This window comes from Atractosteus spatula, chromosome 4 (genome assembly GCF_055471065.1).
Source record: "Atractosteus spatula isolate fAtrSpa1 chromosome 4, fAtrSpa1.hap1, whole genome shotgun sequence".
NCBI classification, from domain to species: Eukaryota; Metazoa; Chordata; class Actinopteri; order Semionotiformes; family Lepisosteidae; genus Atractosteus; species Atractosteus spatula.
The window spans coordinates 27,698,492-27,725,762 of NC_142709.1; the positions used below are offsets into that span (position 1 = coordinate 27,698,492).

The 27,271-nt window shown below is 37.4% G+C and overlaps 1 protein-coding gene across 1 annotated transcript; it reads left to right on the plus strand.

The window, feature by feature from the left end:
- The first annotated feature begins 6,022 nt into the window (after positions 1-6,022).
- dnajc3a (DnaJ heat shock protein family (Hsp40) member C3a) lies at positions 6,023-26,954 on the plus strand. The gene is made up of 12 exons (XM_088912645.1): positions 6,023-6,190; positions 8,072-8,182; positions 8,595-8,719; positions 9,930-10,004; positions 14,237-14,389; positions 14,728-14,909; positions 16,709-16,828; positions 18,253-18,358; positions 18,782-18,902; positions 22,894-23,026; positions 23,398-23,546; positions 25,439-26,954. The coding sequence occupies exons 1-12, from the start codon at positions 6,109-6,111 to the stop codon at positions 25,594-25,596; spliced, it is 1,515 nt and encodes a 504-aa protein (XP_088768771.1). The 5' UTR covers positions 6,023-6,108; the 3' UTR covers positions 25,597-26,954.
- Positions 26,955-27,271: the final 317 nt, after the last annotated feature.

A 27,271-nucleotide genomic window follows, 5' to 3' on the forward strand; every position in this document is an offset into this window, starting at 1 on the left:
AGAGAGGCTGGAGGGGGAAGGGGAAGTCTGAACGAGCGGTGCAGGGAGATTTAGGGGGGACAGATGAGGCTCACATTACCTCACACAGTATGCAAAACGGAGGTGGAGAATGAAGCCATATGTTCTGAGCTTCCGGAGGATTAGTAGAAATTCATTGCTGGGTTTGAGAGCAGAGCCTGTTGATGAGAGGCTTCAAAAACCCTTTTGTCACAAATTTAAAATCCTTGTGGAAGTCTGCATACTTAAGCTATTTCTTCTTTCAAACTCCCTTCCTACAAATAATATGAGCTGCAACACTGATAACTTTTGCGTGCTTCGGATAGCGAGGAATTCGAATTTCTTTGGAAATTGTTACTTATAGCTTTTTGTGTTATTTAATTAGTTTTTAGGTAAGGCGCCTTTGTTATTCTCGTGTGTGCTTGCTTTCTTTGCTAAGTGCAACAGACGAATCAAATTCAGTACATAGTTTATAATGCAATTACTGAATATCAACATCTTGCTCAGAATCAGAATAAATTATAATTGCATTATAAACTTTATTCTCTGAGTCCTTTTTTGGTCAATTGCATTATCCAGATCCGATATAAGGCTCTGAAAAAAGTATAGTGCACCCGTAGCTTCTTATTTCTGAGAAAACGAGACTGGTGTTTTACAAAAAAAAATTAAACCAAGCAATGTAAGTTACCTTGTATTCATTTTTAGTTTCTAATTATTACTGTGTGCGTTTGTATAATGTTCCTATTAGAACTGACGCTGCTTCTTCTGGGGAAGCAGTTCCAACAGCGTAAAATAATCTTATATCTACAATAAGACTGAAGGATAAGAAAAACTACATTTGCAACGCAATCAGGGTGGCAGAGGTGGGGGTAGGGTTGGCTCAGTACTTGGTCTCAGGTAAGAAGGTCAGTGGAAAAAGAATCAAAATGAGCTAATGCTAATTCTGTAACTTAAGAAAACAGTTAAACTAGTGGCTGAAATCTCTCAATAATAAAAAATGTGGTTCAACAAAATTAGTGTAATGGTCAGTACCTGGATGGGTCATCTCCTTGGAAAAACCAAGGTTGCTGTTGGAAGAGGTATTAGTGGGGCCAGGAGGGTGCGCCCACCCTGCGGTCTGTGTGGGTCCTAATGCCCCAGTATAGTGACAGGGACACTATACTGTAAAAAGGTGCTGTCCTTTGGATGAGATGTAAAACCGAGGTCCTGACTCATAGTGGGCATTAAAAATCCCAGGGCGTTTCTCGAAAATAGTGGGGGTGTAACCCCGGCATAATATCTTATTGGCTTTTACCAATCTTGTCCTCCTAATAATCCCCATCTATGCATTGGCTTCATCACTCTGTTCTCCTCCCCATTAATAGCCGATGTGTGGTGAGCGTTCTTGTGCACTCTGGTTGCTGTCGCATGATACAAGTGGATGCTGCACATTGGTGGTGGTGGACGGTGTCCCCATTACCTGTAAAGCGCTTTGAGTGGAGTGTCCTGAAAAGTGCTTATACAAGTGTAAGCAATTATTATTATTTGTTCTTCTGTATTAATGAAAGAAAATACATTTGTATTTGTATTGTAACTTAGTTCAGACACTGATTAGAAATTGGCATGGAGAAAGCATTCTTAAGAGAAATGAAAGTGTTTCAAAACTCTACACTCTGTCTATGCATGCAAGCTATTAGATAAATAATATGACTTGTTAATATTGATAAAATGTTTTGGGGTAATTTTTATTAATTGAAGATTCATGACTATTACATTCAAGTGACTTTGACTGCTGCTTAAGCACTTAGTCAGTCACCTTATTAGTGAGAGAGTTGATTGGAGCCAGGTAATAAGGTGATTTAGCCTATAAGGAACAAGCTAAACAAGTTTCCATGCTGAAAAGAGAAGAAAGGAAACAAAACGTTTCGGCTGTGGAGCCTTCTTCAGGTGTGAGCGATGACATCTGTAAAGGAATAGAAGGTGGTTAGAAAGCTTGGTCTTGGAACAGATCGCTGTGAAGAGACAGAATGCCAGTTTGGTGAGAGAAAGGGGCAAGTGGCCCAGGGAGGAGGAGACGGCATGACAAAGAGATCTAGAAAAAGATTTAGCGGAAGGCATAGTGGGTCGCAGCAGAAGTAGGCTGAAGTAGTTCAAGTAGGTAGCTGTGTCAGCATACGTAGGCTGCAAAAGAACAAGTTAAAGGTTTATTCCATGCTGAAAAGAGAAGAAAGGAAACACCCGAAGAAGGCTCCACAGCAAAAACGTTGTGTTTCCTTTCTTCTCTTTTCAGCATGGAATAAACCTTTAACTTGTTCTTTTGCAGCCTACGCATGCTGACACAGCTACCTACTTGAACTAATTTATCCCATAGACTGCCAAGCCAGTTGTAGTAATCAAGTAATACAAGCACAGAAAGGATCCAATATGTCCTGCTTATCAAGATAAGAATGGCTTTGTGCCATTGGTATGTTGCAGGCTGGACTAAGTCAAGGCACTGTCAGGCACCATCTGGGGTGTTTACAGCTTATAGCAATGTCTAATCTGGCAAGATGTTGCAGCCAATTTCAGCCTGCTAATGACTGACCATGATCTCAGAGTCACAATGCTGCACCAGGATTGACATTTCATCATGTTTATTCTTTACGATTTCTTTCACGCAGCCACTACAACAGAAAGAACTGGTCACAACAACCCCATGCGTCTACAGTTAGGGAGCTAAGCAGTCATCATTTAAAGAACAGACAAGCAAAGCAACAAGTGAGCCCAGTGTTGATCAATGCAATAGAATAAGATAGACTCACCAAGAATAAGATAGACTCACCAGGAATGCAACTAATGCATTTTTAATTTATGTTTTGTGTGGACCTCTCATAAAATGTCAAAACGTGTAATCCAGACATGCAGAACAATACAATAATTGCTGTGTACAGCAGACCATTTGAGCCAGACCAAGTGTGATAGACAGAATTGCTCTTGTGGTGATTAAGTGGAATAAAAAACAGAGGTGTGGGAGTCATAGTGGTACAATGGTTAGCATTGCTGCCTTTCAGCAGTGGGGCTCTAGGTTCAATTCCAGACCCTGGGTGTGATCTGTGTTGGTTGTATGTACTGTGTGTGTGAGTTTTTTTTTCTTTTCAATATTAATTTTAGTGTTCGTGAACCTCGATGACTGCAGGACGTGAAGAACAGTGGACAATTATAAAGACCTTTACTGTAGCTTTTAATATACCAATATTTATTTCACTGTATCAGCAAAATAGAAATCGACAAGCCAGAAGACAAAAACACGGCCAGAGTTTTCAAGCCTTCCAACCATGTCCATTAACTGTAACATTGATTGTGAATCCCCACCACTGCAGGGGCATACTGCTTGGGGGAACCCTATGCACTGCAGTGGACGTGTATGCAATCTGGGATTGTGGGGACCGTGAAACTGTGAAGGCATGTGAAAGCCCTGCAAATTTAAGAGAGGCGAGATGGGGAAAAGGTTTGTGGGTCCTATGTTACTGCCTAGGCATACTGTCCAGAGCAGCCCTAGGTGCTGCAACGGAGGAACAGGGCAATCAGGGATTGTAAATCCCCTATAGTACGGAGGCATATTGCCAGGGAGAAGCCCCTGTGAGACTTCTAGGCAGACAGTCCTCTGGAACTCTGCAGGGCACAAGCTCAGATGTGCTTGAGCTCTGAGGACCTACTGCTAGGCAGGTGGGTTTTGGATCTCAGCAGGCCATGAGCTCAGACAAGATTTATTACAGTATATTGCAAATGGGATCCAGTGGACTTCCAGAGACTGAGGCAAATTTAGGGAAAAAGGATCTTGGAATCAGGGAAACACCGGCAGGTGGATAATGTGGGTACCTGCGTAGGTTTGCTAGGGGATTAAAGATAGCACCAGGAATAGAGTGCATCAGGAAGACCAACATTTTAGTAGGGGGACTGTCATAGAGTGAAAAACCAAGGTCCTTACGCAGACACTTGATAATTACCAGACAGTTCGGGGGTGAATGGCCAGACTGTTCATTTGGGACATTTGATTCTGGCGACTGGGGTCCTGCTTGGGGACTGCTCTATGAGGAAGTTGTATTGTTTGTTCTGTGCATTGGGTGAGTGGTCATAGGAATTGATGTATTATGAGGTTTTATTTACAGTATATAATGGAGTATTATGTATGATAAGTGTCTCGTCTGGTCTGTGGATGCACTGGTGGTTCTGGAGCTAGGTTCTCCTGAGCTAGGAGAAAAATGGTCCATCACCCTCTATAATTGGCATATTCAGGGACATAGCAAAGCAGTTAATGTGTTAATGTGTCACCCAAACTGTGACAGTTGCACAACAGGTAGAGTTTCTTGAACTGGTTTATGACATGAGAGTAAAAGTGATCAGAACAACTTTTCAGGTGAAAAACTGATAAAAACACTTTATTTGGTTATTGATTCACCAAGTTTCAATTAAATCAGTACAGGGGTTCTTAAGATGGCTCCAAAATAGTCTTCAAATACTGAGGTCAGGTGAATTCTTGAATGATGCAAGACCCCAGTTTTTATCACAAATTAAATGCTTCATCTGTTCCGATATTCCCGTCTAAAATGAAGTTGTCTGCTCAGTCTACAAACATGAGCAATTGGGAACCAAAATAAATTTGATGCTAATGTTTCAACGATTATGCCTGGACATTATTGTAGTAACAACCAAAAGAGGGCAGGGTTCTGTTCATTCTGTAGGAGCAGAATAAAATCCATTATGCTGGAATAAACTGATGGTAATATGGACAAAGTATTTTGTGTATCTACATCAAATTTAAATTAGTAATATGTCTAGGCCTGATTAGAACACCCTATAGTCCAATAGCACTACTAATTAAGGTCACAAAGGCATTTTAAACATGATGGACATCCCTTGTATAAAGCCTAATTAAATACCTGTCACTAAAACATTACTTAATACCTTGTGTTTCAGTTATTAGACATGCAACATACGTGGATTATACATTACGTTTACTAGTTCTCAACAAGCTGTATTTCAGTAAAGTGATACAATATTTTTCCATAAAATATTTTGCAACACATTTTTCTCAATATTTAGTTCCTGCTGTCCATCAGTTTGATGTTAATAGTATATCTTGAACTGTTTATTTAGCAACATATTTTAAAGTTATTATATCATGTTTAATTGTATACTTATTATGCCACTGTCCAGTCTTGTAACTTTTGAGTTGCGTATAAACAATGATTCTGATATAAGTCACCTTGAGTAAAGGTTTCAGCTAAAGAATAGTAATAACGTCACAGATATACTGTAGCTACTTTGATACAGGCCTTGTTCTTTGAAGTGTCTACAGTATGTAGTTTGCACAGGGTGATACTTATTGCGTGCCATCACTAATCGCTAAATTTAAACTTTGGCATGGTATTTGATATACAGTATATGTGAAACAACTGCAACCTATGTATTCGACTAATTAATTTTTTATACTGATAGCTGACTTCGCCACACCTGTGAAAAAGACTCGAAGCCGAAAGGTTATTTTTTCTGCTTTTGAACGTAGAATTTACCTTTTCTTTCTTTGCACCCAAAACGCGCTACCGCAGCTGCCCACTGATACCTTTAGTGAGAACCGAACTACCTCTCAGATATAATGCATTTTTAGTGTAAATACTGTGTGACCCAAAGTCGTTGGAGTTTTAAAATGATCAAAAACATATGGATACCTGCACTGTTATGGCTCGAGTCGAATGTGAAACAGATTATAGACAAAAACAATCACAGCCTCTGTAATGCCGCCATTAAAACAGAATAATCTACCTACAAAACAGCAAGAAGAGAGAACGAGGTATTCTAACGAGTTAATTAACTCAATTCAGATACTGCATGTGAAACATTTCCAAACCAGGTCCAGTTGACACACTACTGCCTCCCCCCCCAAAACGCTGCCGTGGCTCCACGTTGTTGAATTAGAGACAAGGGGTGGGGTTTTAAACTCCGCCATCCAATCGGAGGAACCCACGACCAGGCGAGTTAACTTGTGCTGAACTTTAAAGGCTGGGAAATGGAAAAAAAGTGTTGCAATTCCGCAAGGTTCTGGTAGCCTAAACTTCACGCTTAATTAAATTTTGTAACGTTTTAATATTAAACATGGTTTCAGTAGGCCCTTTTGCACGTAAAGTCCTATGTTATTTTTCATATATTCTTGTTTTGATTGACCTACGATATGAAGGTAAGATTTTTTTTTTGCTGTTGTTGCAGTTTCACACTGCCTTTTCCTACGGGAAAGATTATGCGTTCGCGATTATCTTCGCTCAATGCTGTTATTAAATTAAATTAAATTATTTTATTCTTCAGTAATTACCTGGACCTGACAAGGTACTTGACAAGACTTTCTTCAATTCCACAAACAGACGTGGCGTCAAGAAAGTTTGACAAGCTCGCTTGTTTGTAACGTGGTTTTACAGCTGGTTGGCATTGCCCAGAGAGAGTGCACAGTACCAGATGCGTGATGCCTCTTGTAGTCTTAATTTATGGGGAGCAGTCTTTGAAAAATGGCTTATTCTTCCCAAGTCGCCAGAACCTATTTTTAGTTGAGTTCATTGCTAGAGTGTATGGATTGATCATTGTGCTGCCCAAAGAAGCTTATATTGAATCAAATCTAATAAAAGACGAAACGACGTGCAGCAGTGCTCTGCTGAGCAGAAGCTGTCAGCATGGATTTTAATGTTGATTGATAAAAACAAACTGCTCCGATTATTTCGCATATAGTACAGGCTTTCTTCTGCGAGTATAACAAATAGCTGTGTGCCGTACTTGTTTTATAGTATAATGATTATGGTAGTAGTGATCATCATTATCGTGATAGTTATAAGTGCACTTTTATTTTTTATAGTTTTAGGATTTAAGATTTGTAAATGGTGTGAACTTCACGTGCGAAATTGAAGTTTTTTTCTCACTGATTAGTTATTGTACTTCTTGCATTGAGTTTTTTTTAAATAATTTCTTGATTTGTTTTTAAGGAGATATCGCATCATCCGAGTACTAGCTAAAGTATTCTATTGGAAATCGTATCTTGAAAAATTCTTTAGCATTTTTGGAAACGATTTTGCTGGTGCGGAAATGTTAAGAGAGATGAGTTATGCTCATAAATTAAAAAGTGGCTGCTAGTTAAATGTGACCTTGGTACTGATTTTAGCTTTAGTGAGATATTTAGCTGAACATGAAATTAAACCCCCTTGAGTCTTTTCTTTATAAATATATACCTTTATAGTTTGTGAGAAATCTTTTGTTTTGTTTTTTTAAGGTCACAACTTATTAATGGGGATATATAGCTGACTACACACCCATTTAATATCAGAAGCTGAATGTCTTTTAAAGTTCCAGTTGCAACTCACTGATGTAAAACCCCCCCTTTAATATTAAGTGTTTATACTTTTTTCCAGGTCTGTTAAATTGTCTGTAACAGTACCTGCCTTCTAGCCTAAACTGATATTTGCTTGTGCAAATGCTAATCGTGGACTAGTTGGGGACACTGGTCCCTCTGTAGAAGAATCTAGAAACCATGTTCAAGTATAGTAACTGAGGACATTGTGCTATCCTTTATTTTTTTCCCCCCAAAATTGAAACATGTCCATCTATGAATTTTCTAAGTGCTTTATCCAATACAGAGTTGTGGGGCAGCCCAAGCCTATCCCAGCAAGCAACCTAGGATGGGCTGTCAGTCCATCGTCAGTCCATCGTCAGTCCATCGTCAGTCCATCGTCAGTCCATCGTCAGTCCATCGTCAGTCCATCGTCAGACAGAGACACACCAGGGCCGGTTTTCCACCAGCCAGATAACTAGAACTGTGGGAGGAAACCCACGTGAACATATGGCGACCATACAGACTCCACACAGATAACATCATGGAATTGAACCCAGGACCATCACTGTGAGGCAGTAATGCTAGCCAAGCTAAATTTCTTTCAACTCTGAAAAAACAAGAAGGAAACAGAGCAGAAAGAATTAGCAACAGATATTTAACTGAAATTCTGATTACTTGGCCATTACAGATTCTATTATTATTCTAGGATTAGATTATCTGAAAGCACATTTCTTTTCCTCTTTGCAGGAGTGCAGTGTGGGAAGAATGCAGGACTCGAGAACCATCTGGAAATGGGAAAGAAATTGCTGGCTGCCGGACAGTTGGCAGATGCTTTGTCTCACTTTCATGCTGCTGTAGGTCAGTATCTCAAATAAGAAAAACCTGATTTGGGAAACATCATCCACTGTGTTTTCTTTTTGCGATGAAGCAGCTCATCAAAAAACGTTTTATTTTGAATCAGTGCTGGGCTATAGTCCAGAAAAAGAAAGCATCTGTTCTGTAATGTGTGTAAAAGTTTTTTTTCTTTTAAAAGCCACACCACTGTTCTGTTAGCTTATGCCAACATATTGGGGGGGGGGGGAAGCACTAGTCCAGATATGCCTACACCATTACAAACTAGAGACATACCTAGGAAGTAATGTATCTTTTGATTCTTTCTGCATGGTGTATTTTAATAGAATAAACAAATTATTTCCAGCAAAGGAATAAACTAAGACTTAAATGTGTATGCAAGCTATTATCATTTATTGTAATTGCTGTTGTTCAACAGATGGTGACCCCAAAAATTACCTGGCCTATTACAGAAGAGCCACAGTTTATCTGGCCATGGGGAAATCCAAGTCAGCTTTGCCGGATCTCAGTAAAGTCATTGAACTCAAGCCAGATTTCACCTCAGTAAGTCAGTCTACAGATATGCCTTAACAAAATATCCACTGGGAAGCCATTTTGATACAGTAAATTCTTGGGTTAATGAATTAAAATGGGGGAAGGGGTGTCCATTATTGCCAGATATTGGTTATCTTGCAAATTTTATTTTTTAGCCCAAAAGCACTATTGCATGAGATGTTTGTATATATGCAGTTATTTAAAAAAAGTCTAAACATATTATGTATTCAACAAAGTCAGTTAAAATAGTTATTGTGCCTTTTCATTCACATACAGTACAATCATTAACACACAAGTACTAGATGAGCTGTTGAAAATGTACAGGTATTGTATAAAATTCACTAAAGCATATGAAACACATGGTAAACAGCTAACTTACCCCCTATAGCGCACTATAGATATTCCATAATTTCTGTGTAGTATTACTTTACCTTGATTTATTACTTATGTATTTCCCCTGGAAAAGATAATATTTCTGACTTTACAAAAATCCCCTTTAGCAGATTTTGACCATTAATGGCCAAGTCCATTAAATCAACACGGTAAACCCTCAGTTTAACATTTGTTGTGACAAATAGTTTGCAGATAGTGTTAGAACAGCTTATTTTGATTAAGTCTTTAATTGGTAGTCGCCTATCAGAAAATCTAATTTCCAGTTTAACTTGGTTTCTTTTTGTACAGAGGAAAATGTGAAACAGACATTTCTTTCTAGAATCTTAATTTAACCTTTTCCATGTTTATTTTATTTGGATCTTACCTTTTAATTTTAAAGAGATTGATTCTAGCAGTTTGTAATACAGCACTATATTTGATTTAAAAAAACAGTATGATCATGTTATACATTGAAAGAAGGCAGGGTATGGGCTTCAGCAATATAACTGGGATACTTTCCACTTGTTCCCCCTGGTTTGTTCTACGGTTTACTCTGAAGAAGTCCACTGGGTTAACTCTGTCAATGCCTTTAAGGAATGTTAATGTCTGTATGGGGTCCACTTATAATCCTTTCTATTCAAGGATAGAAGGGCTGAGTTTCATTTATGCTGCAGAATTTATCTGTTTTTGTTCTGGACTGATACCACAGCAGAATTTTATTAACCTGCAATATAGTGACCAAAGTTGTACAAAGTATTCTAAAGACCTTACTGGTACATTATATAATTATAATATTGCTTCATTTAAATGTTGTGCATTTAACTAAATATCCTAACATCTTCTACAGGCAAGGCTACAGAGAGGAAATCTACTCCTCAAGCAAGGAAAGTTAGGTGAAGCGGAAACTGATTTTAAAAATGTGGTGAGTAAAACAAAGTACAAGATCATATTGGCTGTTTTGATGCTCCTTAAACACAACAATGTTTTGTTCCCTTTTACTTGTGAAGATATTTTAAGGTTGAAGAAAAGAAAATGGAATGTATGGAAGAGATGTATTGCTCCAAAAATCCATTAAATGTCAACTTGTTAAAAGTGAATTTTCCATTTATTTTAATCTGGGATGATGTATGGTATGCACTGTACATTAATGTTAACATAAATTAGTTCAGGTGGTCAAAATGACTTTGATAAGTCACACAGTTAGTTAAGTGGCCTCTCTGTTTGCAATTTGATTCATGTGATTTAAGAATAAGTACCGCTCTCAGGTAATGAATTTCAAGCAAAGGTTCAACCATGAAGATGAAGACGCTTTCAAAACAAGTCGGTAACAAGGTTTTAGATGCACTGAATATTCCTTTGAGCATCATGAAGAAGAAGCTGTATCGTACCATCTGAACATAGCTTACAGACTGTCCCTTCAAAGTGAGCAGCTGAGCAAGTAGGAAATTGGTTAGGGAAATCACCATAATGCCAATGGTGACCCTGATAGCTAAGAAGTTCAGCAGCTGAGATGGGTGAAAATGTGCACAATATCCCAGTCATTTCACAAAACTGGTTTGTCGTATAAAATGGCAAACCCATTTCAAATCCCAGATGGAATTCGCAACCAAACTTGTAACTGATACTGAAAAGATGAAGCAAAGGATTTTGTGGTCAGATGAGATAAAATTTGCTCTTTTAAAGTATGTTGGGTTTTGAGCTAGACATGGTCTATTGCCTAATCTACACTTTACTAGTATGAGATGTAGTTGTTTCTCATAAGAAGGAGAAAGCTTGTCAACATCTAAGGGAAAAATGTAGCAGCACAATATACAGTAGGTATGTCTTAGAGGAAAGCCTGCTCTAAAGACCTGAAAATTTAGTAGGCCAATATCCAAAACGCAAGCCCAGAGCTGCTATGTACTGGAGTTGCTTAACAAGAAGAAAGTGAATGTTCTTGAGCAAACCCTTTAAAGTTCTAGTTTAAATCCAATGGAAAATCTTTGTGAAGGCTTCAAAACTGCCATCCATTGACAATCCCCAACTAACCTGGCATAGCCTGGGCAAATTTACAAAGAAAAATGGGTGAATTTTATACCATTGTAAGCAAAATTGGTATTATTTCCGGAAGACTTGCTGTTAAGGGTACTTCCTCCAAATATTGGCTTGGGTGAATACTTATGTAATCAACATTTTCAGTTTTTACTGACACCTTTCTCCATGAAAGTTGAGTCTGAAAATTCAAGATCTGATTAAAATATTTAATTAAAAATACATCATGGGTATCCTCATTGAAAGGAGGAGAATACTTTTATGTGGCATTGTATGTAGTACACCTATGTACAGTATAAAGAGGGGAAAATTAAATGGGAAAAGAAGGGGTGCTGTTGATACAGTAGCTGAGGCTGTGTGGAGTGCCTGATATTTAGAAGTAAAGCCCATGTACTGTAAATGGCTAAATGTCTGAATAGACTCCAGTATGTCCCAAATGATGCAAAACAAAAGATAGCGATGAGCTGTTGTGAGCCTACACTATAGGCAAGCTTTTGTTGTAGCAGAAATTCATTGTGGAACCTCATTTCAGTTATGTTATCACACCAATTTATCAAATGTTTTGTAAAATGTGGATTCTTCTGAGCAATGAACCACACTTGAGCATTCCGGAAACTTGACATGGTAATATGAAAAATGTTCAAGTATTGTTATGGGCGGGTATAGGTTATATATGAGTTTAATTTCCTGTTTTATTTATATATATACTATATTATTTTTACATTTGCTTTTCCATTGGAAGAAAGGCTTGATATACACTTGCTTTTAACACATACATTTTTATTAGGCCATGAGCGCTTATAAATCTGTAGCGTGCTTTGTGGTGGAATGTGACTTTGAATTAAAGATGCCTACAGTTGTGGCCACTGTGAGAGACTTATGAAAAGCCTTAGCTGTCTCTAAGAAAACATTGCACTTTAATATTCAATAACTTGCATTGTAACACCTTTCCCTTTCTGTATAGTTTCTAAAATGGTTCATTGAAAAGTTAACATTTATTATTTAAAGAGACCTGCTAAATTAAAATAAGCAGTTTTGGCACATAGAGAATAAAAACAAATGTGATATGAGAACTTGAAACAAGACTGAATGCCAGAAGGTGTCACTAAAGACCAGGGGAAATTGTAAGCAGAGATGATGGTGAGAGAGACATTGTGGAGTGGGGCCTGATTGTGCTGTGTAAATCCTAAATTTAAAGAGTGGCTGACTGCTCTTAAATGAGATTGGAAGTGTCACCTGGATCCTTTAGGTACTGCCATGCACAACAAAGTATTGTTACACTATTTATTGATTGCATTTTGGCCAAAAAGAAGGTCCAGTAATGTCATTTAGAATATCCATGCTTTATTGTAGAACTTAAAGTTCCTGACAAAACTCACCAAAAATATAGATATGAATAAAAATCCTAGGTTGAAAAAAAATACTAAAGTCTGTCTGATCATCTACTTTTAAACTACTTGATTTACAGCCATATTCACAAGATTGATGGGCTTTTGATATGCAGTAAAAAATATATATAATCTGTTTTTTCCATGGGTTTTAATGTATATTTTACCAATCCATTTTCTGCCTTTATTACCTGCCTCCCCTAAAGCTCTTGACTTTCCACACAATATTGCTGGAAGACACAAATGCCCTTGTATTGAGGTCTCGGAGTTCCATCTTGTAATTCCTTCACTTCATTATGAATCTTCTCTCTCTGACTCTTGAGGATTGATATTCCCAGGTAGCTGTGCCAAGTGGCACATGCAATAAAAATAATTCCTCCAGCCAGACAGAAATGAAAATTTGCAGGTCGTTCACAGCAGCAAAGCTTTTTTTAAGTAAAAGAGGAAAGAAAGGATGTTGTAAAGGAGGTTGCTCAAGGTGTTGAAAGTGACAGTGTTTAATGTATTCAATTCTAACATTACAGCTTTTCAGGAGTAAGGCTATTTATCGGCAATGCTGCAGGTGTGCACAGTTTTCAGTGTTAAGCTTGGGTAAAATGGGGATTAGTGAAGGGATGAAATGGAAAAACATCCAATGATGAGAACATTTTAGTTTCTTAAATGGTGAGAAAAAAAACTAATTTTTGCTGCTTATTTCCTGCCTTAATTTTCAGAATTGATTGCGTCTTGAACATTTCCACCTACCCACCTGATAGGCATCCATTTAACTTATATTTTTAGAGCTTGGTAACTTTTTTTACCAATGCTTTATTGTAAAAACAGTTTCATTAGGCTCCCTGAAAAAGTGTAATTTTGAATTCTCACCTAAACTGAGAGGAGACACTAAATCAACACAGACTTTTCTTCAGTTGCACAGTCCTTCAGACAATCGGCTCTAACTGATATGTATTGCTTATATGTGATACTGGCCTATACTCTCCTAATATTGATTGTCATAGAAGATCAACTTCACTGGCTTTGTATTGCAGTTTTCATATCATGTCTGCTAATTCAACATCTTTTTTTCTCCTGATGGGGATGCCTTTAGACAGCATCAGAATATTCAGATATTTGATTCCAGGCTTCATGATTATGGTATTACATAGGGTCCTATTGGAATCATTCATATTCTGTTTTAGAATAACACTTTTGCAATGAAACCAATTATAACTGAAACATTTTTCTATGTGGTTTTGCAAGCTTCTGTAGTAATGCCTTCTGCTTGTAAGTAATCTTGATGGTTCAGCAGTCTAACATCAAGGGATTTTAATGCACTCGACATATTCATGATACTCTTGCAACAGCTGAGCTTGCAGAAAATTCTAAGTAATGCTGGCATATTAATGTATACCCCTTTAACTCAAAAATAAAACTATTGTGTTATCTTCATTTGCAAATTGGAAAGCATTTAAGGATTTAGTCAAATAAGTGCCATTAACAGTGCATTCCAAACCTGACATGACAAAACAAAGTAGGCTGCCATATAAACTAAAACTAAAGTGGAGGTGAGGTCTAAATTGCAGGTGTACGCCAATGAAACTAATTGCATCCTAACAATTACTTTGCTTTCATAATTTTTATTGTGTTCTCAATATAGTGGCTTCTGTGGTCTAAGAATTTTAACTGACTCCTAAAAAGAAGTCAGTGACTTCTACAATAAATGTGATAGTTTTCTTTTTCTTCTGTTACTTTGTAGCTAAAATCCAGTCCTAGCGAGAAAGAAGAAAAAGAAGCTAGGAGTCAGCTGTTGAAATCTGATGAAATGCAAAGACTTGTGGCCCAGGCAAAGAAGGACTATAGTGCAAAGGATTATAAAATGGCAGCAGAACGTCTTGATGTGCTTATAGAGGTAAGTAACCAAAACCAGCAAAATGTTATCTGTAACACTGTAAAATTAAGAGTGATTTTGTGTTTTTTAAATATTAAATTTGTTTATTTGCTAGTTAACACTACAAGGAGCTTACACCAGAAGTTCAGGTGGGGATGACAGTAGTTAAGTTTAATTGGCCTTAGGTATCCTAAATTGTCATCATTCCTGGTGATGATGGTGTAACCGCATCCTATTCAATCTTTCTGGGGGTAATGATTTATGAGAGCTCTTATGTTTTCAAGGACATTTAATTGGATATAAAGTAGTTTCTGTCAAATCAATCTATAATTTCATTTTATGCATTCCTCTTCTGTTAGATCTGTGTCTGGGATGTAAGTCTAAGAGAACTCCGAGCAAACAGCTTTATCCAGATGGGAGAAATGGGAAAAGCAATCAGTGACCTTAAAGCTGCATCCAAATTGAAGAATGACAACACTGATGCATTCTATAAACTCAGCACTATTTACTACAAGTTGGGAGACCATGAAATGTCACTCAAGTAAGGTTTGTTTTAAGTTAAATTTTTGGAATATGAGACTCGTGAGACATGTAGTCCCTTTGCATACTGTATGTACTGTATAAAATTGAATCTTGTAAAAGAAATAATGTGGTAAAACTGCAGTAGGAAATGTTTTTCCCCAGTGTCCCTGGGCTGCATAGCCATGCATCATGCTGATTACACAAGCAATATTTTAAGTTTGTATGAAAAAGGTGTTTTAGAAGCAATTATTCCTATAATATTAGAAACCTGGGGAAAGAAGCAGGTACTTGGTTTTAAGAGCTGTTTAATTTTAAACTGTGTAAACCTTTTATTTATTTATCTTATTAGATGGGCAAGATAAATTAGTTTTTTATAGTTATGCTAGCATATAGGAGCAATAAGTGTACATAAAGGATTTCTTCTTGATCAGTTTAGAATTTAGAAGGATAAAAGCCCTTCTTCATTTATCTCATTGCTAACCACTGATCCATAGTCCAGAAATTCATTGTTCCTGTATCACAGGAGTGAGCAACTGTTTCACTAAGCTATTTCTGTGTGTTGAAGGTTGACTAGAGCGAGTTCAAGAAAAAAAAAAATAAGATGTCTCTTATGTATATCCGTCTCATCTGTGGTGTGTATACCACAGAATCAGTGGTAGTAACATGCCTCTTAAGTGCTCTAATAGCACAGTTTGACTTAAAATGTAGGTTTATACAAGTCCTACATATAAGGAGTAAGAAAACATAGAAAATACCAAGTGTGATCAATTAAAATAATCATAACCCCCAAATTCTAAAAGATATGCCAAGAATATACCCAGGTGATTGGTACTGCATAGTTAAAGGCACCTGAGTTCTTCCTCTGGCACAGATTTGGCAAAAGTAATAAATCTGAGGTAAACTGGGATAAATTAACAATAGCAATAACTAGAAGACGCACAACGTTATACACATTCAACATAAAACATAACTGTATTTACAAATAAAGTGTCTTTGAGGTCCGTGTCCTGACCAACTAGTAAAACCCTGACTCCCAACCCTCCTATAATGCCTGAACTGGCCCATCAGAGAGAAACCTGCATCCTTAATCAAACAGAATACAACTTGGAATGAAATCTTTCTTAAAATTGTGATGTTCCAAAGTCACTGGGAATCGGTCTCCCTATTCTTAAATTGTCTCCATTAACCAGGAGAAAATATTTTAACCTGAGGATTCTATATGAAAGACATCAGAGTTTTCTTAAATAATAGAATGGCATGCTCTCTGAAACAAGGTTCCAATACTTGGCTAGAATCTGATCTTTATTGTCCTTACACCCGGCACACTTCTTTGTCAGTTTCCTCCTTCTGCTTCCTCTCTCTGTGTGGCTCATGCTTTTGCCTACCTATCTTTTACCCTGGGTTTCACACTGAAGACTGTAAATGTTTACAATAATCAAAACCTTGGTAAATCCAAAAGATTCCTTATGATTTGTAAGTGGTCTCTCAGGCCACTTACAGGTCTCCAAACACTTCAGTCTTCTATCTGTAGTTTCTAGATCCCATGACATTTAAATACTGTAGGTATAGAAATGGATTATGGCCTCACTTAAAAACTTTCAATTTTTTTAATATTATGAAACTAAAAAGGAGGGCCAACCTTTAACACAACTGTAAAAGCTATTTTCTGTGGAAGGTTATTAAATGTTTTTTTTTTCCAGTGAAGTTGTGGTCAGATAGCATCATGTGTGTCTCTCTCTCCGTGTATAGATATTGGCACATTGTTTTCCATGTTCCTATTAGACTTGCTCATTCTAATGAATTTTTTCCACCAAACAGTGAGATCCGTGAATGTCTAAAGCTGGACCCTGATCACAAACAGTGCTTCAGTCACTACAAACAGGTGAAAAAGCTGAACAAACAGATCTTATCTGCAGAGGAGCTCATTCAGGAGCAAAGGTAAAATTCTGGTTACTGTTTTAGTCAAATCTTTGAATCTCCCAGATTCTTGGTTTTGTTCATTGGAGTAGCTCTAGAAATATTCTCCCGACTGCTGTTCTAGAACAGGAAATAAAACTACACAGCACTTGGTATTCCAGTTGCATGATTCCTTTAGCAAATTTATAGGGACAAACCTAATCACCTGAAGTCTGAATAACACCCTCCTTTTAGTGAAGATCAAGGTTGTTTCTTATTCCCATATTGGTGTCGAGTTAAAATGCTCCCATGATTACTGGGAAAACTGGGATGATTGTATTTTCTCTATATAAATTTGCAAATGGGAGCTTGCATTTATTGTTGGGCACATTAATGTTATGGATGAAAAAGATGCACATAAATTGAACACCTTAGTGTAATTTGTGTCATCAAGTAGAAACTCCCACCATCCTGATGGTGGGCAATCTGTCCTAAAGCTCCTGTACAACGTGAAAATCAATTTTGGTAAAACAGGCACACTTTCATTATCATTAATATAATCGGCAAGCACCTTTTTTGGCAGCAATCGCACTGGAACTCTTATAGGTGTCAGCTTTAATACATCCAAGTACTGGGAACTTTAGACATATTAGAAGTAAAACCCTATCTTTTTTTTTTACATTTATTATCGGAAGTGTACTCTGGGTCTCATTTGAAAAGGTCCTTATTTATGGGCTTATTAAATGGTATTGGAAAATGTGTATCTTATCACAAACTCTGATTTTATATAACTTCTAAGTAGAAACAATGTCAGCTAGTTGTGTCCTTTTTTTGGGCCCATAATTCATTGTGACTGCTTGCTCTTAAAAAGGTGTTCCTTGAACACATGCTATACATACAGTAGGCCCATTTTGCTGTCAGTTTTAGATAGCATCTTGCTGATGAGCACTAATAACATCATAACAGCTGTCTGTGCCTGCTAACTTTACAGAATGGTAAGTTTACTTAGACCAGGGTTGTCCAATGTAATTCCTATAGGGCTTGTTGTCTGCTGGTTTTTATTCCAACTTATGTTTGTTGTTAGCCATGTACACTGTATAGGGTTTTTCTTAAGGTCTTTTGCAGTTCATTATTCAGAACATTCACTTCATTAAAGGTACTATTATCTGTAAAATCCACAGTAGAGCCTGGAAGAAGTATTTTAATTGTTCAGTTAATAACGTAATATAGCTGGTCTAATTACAAAAGCTCAGGTGGAGGTGCCTTCTAAAAATGAAGTACAATTTAGACTAATCTCCATGTTGTCAAAATGACCTGAAGGAATACATTCACATTCGTTGAAGCATTTTATTTTTAATTTATACAGTGTGCTTTGTTCTTTCAATATCAACCAATATCATTTTTTAAATGACAATTAATACCTTAATTTTTGTACACTGTCTTAAAATGATGGTTCTTATTAACAGGTATGCAGACGCTATTAATAAATATCGGTCCGTTTTGAAGACGGAACCTGATGTTCCACTATATACATTTCAAGCCAAGGAAAGGATTTGCCATTGTTTTTCTAAGGTAAGAGTTCAGTCACTGTACATGCATCTAAATTTCAACATGAAATCTTTTATTGTACTTGCAAACTGTGTTTGGGGGGGGGGGAAATAGCACATTCTAACCTAACCTGGATGTATGCATGAACTTTTGGATAAGATTAGCACACCTCTGTATTCCAGCTTAAAATGTCATTTAACCCAGGACAGTAGGACAATGTGCAACATATTTCCTACTTGCAGGACATGAACTAATTTTTGCTTCAAGTAATGGAATTGGGGGAAAATCTATCTAGAAATAATTTTAAAGAGTAGATATTGGGTGTTTCTTAAATTTCCATTTACAGATTTTTATATCACAAGGAAAGAATGCCTTTGTTATATTTTGTGTAGACAGTAAATCACTTTAGCAATTCCAGTTTGAAATTTTGCTTGTTTTGTGCTTTAGAACCAGCAAGCAAGTGAAGCCATTGCCATCTGCAGCGAAGTCTTGAGCTCAGACCCTCAGAATTTAAGTGCTTTGAAAGACCGGGCTGAGGCTTATCTTCAGGATGAGCAGTATGAAGAAGGTAAGACCTTGAACAGCACAGCCAGCTAGTATAGAATACTTTGGAACTTGGAAAGCTGTCATAATTGTTTGGGGAAGGTACAGAAAACTGTTTTCCTTTGCCACTATTCATAATCTGTAACTGTGTAGCTTTTGTCTTTTTTTATTAACCCTTTTATAAAGTCATCCTTGTTGATTGCCAGTCTCCCCAAGAACCACTCAAGAGCTGGTAATCATGTGCTTTATACTGAAGGGGCTCTCTGGGTTACCATAAAGGTTTCCAGTGCATGTGGGTGACATACTATGGACTTGAGTGATCACAAATGGATATTGTTGCATCAACAGTACAACTTTAATTGCTTTTCAAATTGGCAAAAAAGTCAGTTTTTCCTTTTGAATAGTAAGCACCTTCTTGTACTGAGCTGTCTCTTGTCTGCCTCTTGTCTTGAAACACAAAGCAGAGAGCACAAGTCAGAACTGTGAATGTGCATAAGGCAACACCCTGCCTTCTTTGAAGAAATGGCAGGATGTGATCCTTGGATCAATTAACTACTATCTACCAAACAAGCCAGATGAGCTGAATGGCCTCTTCTCGTTTAGCACCTTTCTGATGTTGGTTGCTAAGGTTGAAAAAGGAGACATCTGGAAATGAGTACTGTACCACATGCAGGAGTGTTGATATCCGTCACCCTTTTTTTGGAGCCTTGATTGCTGCTGTGGTTGGTCCCTCCTGGATATGTGCTACTTAAATGGATATTCAGTGCACAGTGGAACTTTGGTGCCGCTGACTTTATTTAGAATTGTTTTGGAAAACTGGTCACACTTTATGAAATGGTGTGAGTCAGGCAGCAGAGTGAGGCTCCCTGCAGTGATGACAGGGTCTCCTGGGTCAAATTCTTATCACTAGGCTGATGCTGAAGGGAAAATTGTTGGCAGGGAGAAGTGTCTTTTTTGAAATGTCTGCTGGACCACATAGATGGTTATAGGTTATGGGCTGTATGTAGCTGTATTTTTGTGTGTGGTGTACATTCCTTCTTATATATTTTAGCTAATGTGATGTGCAAATAAAAAGGAAATAAAAATGTTTAGGTCATTTGGTAGACTGGCTCAGAATTAAGGCCAACTATTCTCTTAGTGCAAGGTCTTCTCTTGCATGCTTTTCCACTCTAGATCTCTAGTAAGGATTTAGGATTTCTTTGGGATGAGTTGATGCAGTAGTGCAAGACTCAAGGTGCAATTGTTACCCTAACTGAGTTTGGAGCAGCTGTGAAGTGAGAGTTTGACAAGCTTTTCCATTCCAATATGGTGCTGGCAGCGGTAGGGTAGACTGCTTGTTTAGGAAGCTGCAGTTCTGGAATTGTCTGAGAACACTGAGTGTACACTGTGTGCTAGAAACTCTGCAAATTAGAGGGAGAATCAGAATCATGCTGCCTGGAAAGGCATTTCTGTTTGCTGCTAGAATTTGCTTTGACAGCTGCTGTTCCAGGTTTACAAAAAACTGGAGCACCTGCTGAACAAATAAAATCATAATTGCCTTTTCTGGTACGCACACAACAAAAATAGAAGAAAAGGTCTTTCCTAATATCTATACATGGTGAATTGTGTAACACTGCCTCAATTGCAAACAATTGATATAAAATTGTTTTATCTATTTTTATTTTAATATATTCTTTGTGTGGAGGAGAACAGGTTGGATTAGCTGTGAGTTTGGGAGGAAAAAGCCCTGCAAGGATAAATAGCTTTGTTTAAGGATCCTACTGTAAATTGAGTTCCCTTAACTTGGGGATAACCTAGCTCAACATGCTTCTTGAACCATCTCGGCTAAAACAGGAAGCATGCACATTACCCAGATGACTGCTGAAACATTCTCTTGGATTAATCAAAAAAGGAAACGCCCTGGATGAGGTTCTTTAGTCATAAGCTAAAACATTCAAACTAGCAAGATGGGTTTCATAGCCTCCTCTCATTTATAACCTTTTTATTCATTCTTATGTTTCTGTTCTGATCACTATATAAAATAATCTGTGATCAAAAATAGTTTGTGCTTCTGTCTAGTAAGCGTAATTGTGTATTGCAAATGTCATGAGTTCCCACCTAATCATCAATGCCAAATGCTTTATTAAGTATCTGTCTGGAGCAAAAATGGCTGAACATCATTTTTACTATTGTCTGAGAATCGTGCCAGTCTTATTTAGTCATCTGCAAATGATTTTCTCTGACAGAAGTGTCAGCATTCTCACAGGTTTCTTCGTTTGGACACCTTCTCCATGGCAACAGATAAATGTTCTCAAATGGAAAAATAAATTGGCACTAATTGCCTTCCTCTCTTGAGAAGGGCATGATGGGTGGACTATTTTGCTTTTAAATTGTCATTACATCTGAAATGGCTCAATACTAGAAGTCAAACACTTCATCTCTGTAACTTTCTGTAAATGGCACTTAATTTTTTTTATGCTCTTAATGTAAATGTTACAGTTGGAGTGTTTTCTTAATTTGGAATTGCCAATTATTCCCCTGCTCCCCGCTGTTTCGGAATTGCCAGGTATTTATCTACTTAGGTCTTTGTTATGATCCTTGTAGCAGCATATGAGTGATAAGGAAGGAGCGTGCTTCCCCTAGAGCTTTCCATGTCAGCTGTGTGGTTCTCATTGCTGTTATCCTTGGCAGTGCCCCTGGCAGAGGTCATGCGATTCACATCATTGTGGAATAGCAACACTTCCAGTCCATAGGTGCATATTTGGCATGAAGGCTCCAGCAAGTGCCAGAGGATCAGTGTTTCATGCCAGATTGAATTGGCCAATACAGGCCCACCCAGTCCCGACAGAGCTTGACCAGTTGGGTGCCACATTGGCCAATCCTGGTCATAGTCACCTCTGTAACATTGCCCAGGCTCAAACTAGTTTCAGGTATATGTCAGTTTTTACTAGTTGAATCACTTCCTTATCAAGTTCTTAAATACTACATCTCTGTCTGGAGATTTAAAAGTGAATCGCCATGAAGTCCTGCTTGTCAAGGGCAGGTGCATGTTTTTTTTTTCAGTTCAATTCAGGTGTTAATTTTAAAAGTTGTAATGCTTAATGAATATTCTGTATTAAAAAAAATGCTATTATTGTTTTAAAAACATTTGAAGTTGACCTTGTGACACAAAAGACCTTTGTCCTGTACAAAGAACTTACTTTTTCAAACCTGAAAAAACCTTTTAGTTATGTTAAGCTGAAAATTACAGTTGCAGGAAACCTCATGTAGTCTTGCTCTTTGGTTTAGAGCTGTCAGTTTCATAGCTTTTTAACCATGATATTTATATTCTTAATTTAAATCTTGAGAAGAAGCAAAACCATTAGCCACAAGTGTTCCATTTCACAGTAGGAGAGACTCAATTGGAATTGGACAGATTTTATGGTCCGATATTTTTTTAGATTCAAGACCTAATAACTCCTGACTAGTGCTTGTACAATGTGTTTCATATGATATTTTTTAAATAAATATTTCAATAAGAAAATTTAGTGCTATTATTTATCTGAGAGATTCATTTAAAAACGCACATGAACTTTTGATGGAATCTGTTCTACATTGATTGTAGACTTGAATTGCTCTACTGTAGGTAAATGCTGCAAATTTGTCTTCACTCCTGGACACACAGAAGCTGATATTGTCAAGGTCACTGAACCTGATACTACTTATAATAAACTTTATTCTATATAGCGCCTTTTAAAGGTGATTTCTCAAAGCGCTTCTTGTTGAAGATTTGAAGAAACTTATGATTTGTGCAAAACAATAAAAGAACCAGAACATTTTTTACAATTTACAGTGTATTAAGATCTGCATTCTGTCTTTTATTACAAAGATGAAAGAAAGAGGCGAGGCAGAAAAGTAATAGAATTAACCAAAAAGGCTCTTGCTCTGTTTCTTGAATACAGACAAAGCTGAAGTGTTTTGTATGCGCAACAGTGCTAGGTTTTTTATATTAAAAATGATTTAAAGACCACTTTATCACTCTTTTGTTGCCTTCGCAGCTGTCAGAGACTATGAAAGTGCCCGTGAGAACAATGAGAACGATCGAGAGATCAGTGAAGGACTGGAAAGGGCACAGAGACTTCTAAAGCAGTCCCAGAAGAGAGACTACTACAAAATACTTGGAGTGAAGAGGTAGTGGAATTTGAGTTTCTACAAAACTAATCGATACGTTTGTTTCAGAGAGAGACTGGGTTCTCTTTAAAATATATTTTATCATGAATACCTACATTATTCTATAATAACTTACACTGTGTTTAACCTATTATAACTGTACTGTAAAATAATGCTTTTTGCCAGAGAGGGACTAAATTCTTAATATGAACATTTCACTGTGGTCTGCAGAAATTACAACCAGTTTCTTTCACTGGAGCAGCATGGAAAGTTCTCAGTCAGTCAATAACTTAAGTATTATTTTTAAGGGATACCTTTTTAAAATTGGAGCTCCAATTCAGAGGAACAATGGGTTTTTTTTCCCTAATAACATGGTTATTTTCCCATTATAGAAGTGCCCAGAAAAAGGAGATCATAAAAGCTTACAGGAAGCTGGCTTTGCAGTGGCATCCAGACAACTTCCAAGATTCAGAGGAGAAAAAAAAAGCAGAGAAGAAATTTATAGATATTGCCTCTGCAAAAGAGGTGCTCACAGATCCAGGTAAAGCCTTTTGCTCTGTACTTCTCATCAGCTGTTACACTTTGGTTCTTGCTACAGCTTCTTGTTTTAAAGCTGGGCAATGTTGGCAAGCTTTAAAACAAGGCAATGTCTCAGAAAACCTCAACTGCTTCTTTTTGGAAGGTAGTTGATCTGATTTAGCTCTTTCATTAAGGCCTAATGAGATCCTGGTGTGACCATTCTCTGTAGAATCACTGTCAGTGAAACTGTTTTGTAGCGGCTTTGAAAGGGGGTCAAGGCTCGTCCGCCTTTTGAATTTTCAAGCAGATTCGTCTTATTTGAAACTTAACACTCAATTATTTTACTTAATTCTCAATACTTTTAAACTACAATAGAATTTTGAAAGTTTCTTGAAAGTCCCCACCACTTAAACTGCCGCAAGGGACAGTATTACAGGCAACGCATCAACCAAAAAAAAGCAATGTTGGTTCCGCAGACATTTCACATAGACCGTTTAGATACCGTACTACTACTATATGTAAAATTTGGAGTTAATTGGCCAAACACGTTTTTCGTAGCTAATGTTACAGGATGCATTTTGTTAAGCACTTGATGTTCTGATGTGGACATGACACTACATTCTGTGAGCAGCCAGGCTTTAAGTCAAGGGGTACAAAAAAAGAGCAGTCAGGCAGCCATTATGGCTTTTGCAGGATCCTCATTTCTGCCGCTGTGAATGCTGCTTTCTCTAAAAGGATTCCTACTATGTTTGGAGCTAAATGCTCCATTACTCCATTGACAGGAGCAATTTGTGCAAGAGGACGCCTTTCACCCAGCAGTTGACAATGTGCTGTGGGTGGGGAAACTGAGCTACAAATTACAAGCAGCTTTGGTGGTTCGTGAAATCTGCCAAATTTTAAATCGATTCAATTGTTGTAGCGTTTGCCAAGACAGAGGTGCGAGAATTAATCAGAATCCCTGCAGCCATCTTGATGTATACCTGGATAGCATCATGCCTTCCTTGTGAGCATAATATTACCATCTGAAACTATGCTTGGAGCTGATTGGCCAAATGGTTTTTGATCTAGTGTATACAATTGTTTTCAAGTGCACACTGTACAAAGACTTGGTTGCAGATAGTCAGATTCAGTTCAATAATTCATATTAATTTTTGTAAAAAACTTAATATAATGGATATTGGGCTGTCACTTGTGAAATATATTTGAAATAATTGAGGGTGTTTTTTTTTAGTCCTACATGTTTTTTCTGAGTTTTGAAATTAAATAGTTTATAAAAAAATTTGGGAGGGATGGCAACAGCCATGTTCAGCCAAACTCGGCTGGCAGTAATTTATAATCTCTTGACCTCATTTCCTCACCTAAAATATTATAAGTGCTGCTTATAACCCCTTTCATACCTCACATCTCATCTCAACCTCTACAGCTTCTCCTCACTCTGCATGGGGATCCTAGCCTCCCCATGCTACGGTGAGGAGGTTAGCCCTCAGCCAAATGGGTTAAGCCCCATTTTACCATGAATGCAACACTCCATGAACCTTTCAATACGCTTAGTTCTTGGATGTTATTCCTAGTGAATCAGAGGCTGCTAAAGACATTTTATATAGTTGATTAGGATCACCTCCCCTCCTTCAACCTCTTGCATTGTGGTTTTTAATGTTCTAGAGACATGGTCCCCAGTCCTGGTGACAAATAACTGTTTGTTTCAGCTGAGCCCTCAGTTACACAATCAAAGTCTTCACTGACTTGATAAATATTAATTTGAACTGTGTTCCCAGCTCTTACACATGTTGGTGATTTAATTGTTGTATTTTATAAGTGAACCAAAACTTAACTAGAAACAAAATGCAACTATTCAATTGAAGCAGCTTCTTAGAGCAAGTAAAGTATCTAATCCTGTGTGTGTGTGTTTTTCAGAAATGAGGAGGAAGTTTGATCAAGGGGAGGATCCTCTGGACCCAGAGAACCAGCAGGGTGGTGGGAGTGGACCTCATTTCCAAAGAGGCTGGAACACGTGGACGGGATTCAATCCCTTCGGCTCGGGACCTTTTAACTTCAAATTCCATTTTAACTGAAGCTGGAGAGACTGGCACAGGGATCTGAAACAAGAAAACTGGAAGGGGCCAGAATTTTGTTTAATGGAAGACAACTTTACCAAAGTACAGGATGATGTCTGCAAGCACCTTAAACATGTTCTCATCTGCAGAAATAGATCTGGGATTCCTAAAATTAATTCATTATACAGTATAAACTACCAATATAGTGTTTTCAAGTCTGGTATTAATTCAAGTGCTGCAGGGTCTTGTTTTCATTCATTCTAAGATCTTCATTGTTAATCTTTATTTGCATTATTGGGCCAATTTAGTCCTTTACATATAAACAACAAATCAAGTTTTCATAGGGTCTTATCAGCTTCACCGTGGCCCTCAAAGATTTGAGTTGAGGAACTATGTTGAAAGTGAAAGGTTGTTGAAAAGGATAGTTTTTTTTTTTTCCCCATTCAGTGTTTTAGTTGCCAGTGCACTCTATGAAGGCTGTGGCAGTGTGTAAATGCTAATAAGAATGTAAAAATTAATCTGTAACACTTTCCTGTTCTACAGTATATACCTTGGAGCTAAACCTCTCAGGTGAACAATCACTATTAGCATTAAAGACTTGGAAGTTTTCTATTGGCACACCATCCAGGAAGAATCTAATGGGACTTTCATTTAAACTAAGATGGTAAGCAGCAGCCACTTGCAATTAAATGTGGGATGAAGTGGTGAACAGAGGATTGTTTTTTTCCCCCTTCCTACCAAGCTGTAGTATTTGGATTCGAGTTCCTTTAACAAAAGTAATTTTGATGTTTTCGGACCAAATATTTTAGAGATAAAATGTAATAAACATTTTCTGGAGTATTAAATGATCCTTCAAGAGCATTTAAACTGCACTCAGGAACAGCTAGTCTTCTGGTGCAGCAGGTTTGGCTCTGATCTGGACTGTGTGGACCATGTGCTTAGGGTAGTTCAAATCGGGGTCTGACCAAATGTATGGTAGGTTGGTTCCTTGACTCGATTTGATGTCAAAGTCCCTCCCTAAAGCTAAGGACCTGTTTTTTGGTGTAGCAGGTTTAGTGCTTTCCTGGGCTGTGTGGATCATGTTCTGAGTTATTCAACAACATGTACAGTAGTATACTTCAGACATGCATAATGCGGTATGTCTGGAGATGGCTGAAACTATTGATGAAGTTGGACTTACAAAATAGATGTTTGTGTAGATTTCTGAATGACCACTACAGTTTAAGGTGCATGTAAAATGACACTTTTTACAATGGATTGTCAACCAGTTTTGAAGCGTTCCTTCCCTCTCCAGGCCTTTAAAACGTGTTCTTGTGACTTGTTCTGGTTTTATATTATAATTAATTCTGAATTTGTAAATAAAGATCTATTTATGATGAACTTTCCTGCTGCTTCTCTGGATAATTACATCACAAAAAACTATTTTAATCTGCTTTAGTCTTGTAAAGCCTCTCATGGTTTCCCTATACTGTAAGTTATTCACACAGTTCCATAACCAGTTATATGCAACATTAAAAATGCCTCATTCAAACCAAATTTTCGCTGAGTTTCTGTAATTTTGGCAAGTTTTTTTAAACTAAATTTTTCCAATTTCAATACTGATGTTGAACAAATCTAAAGAAGCCTTTATAGTTTAACCATTGCTTTTTTTTTTTTTTCAAAAATTGGCTTGGAAGTAAAACCTCTCTGATTC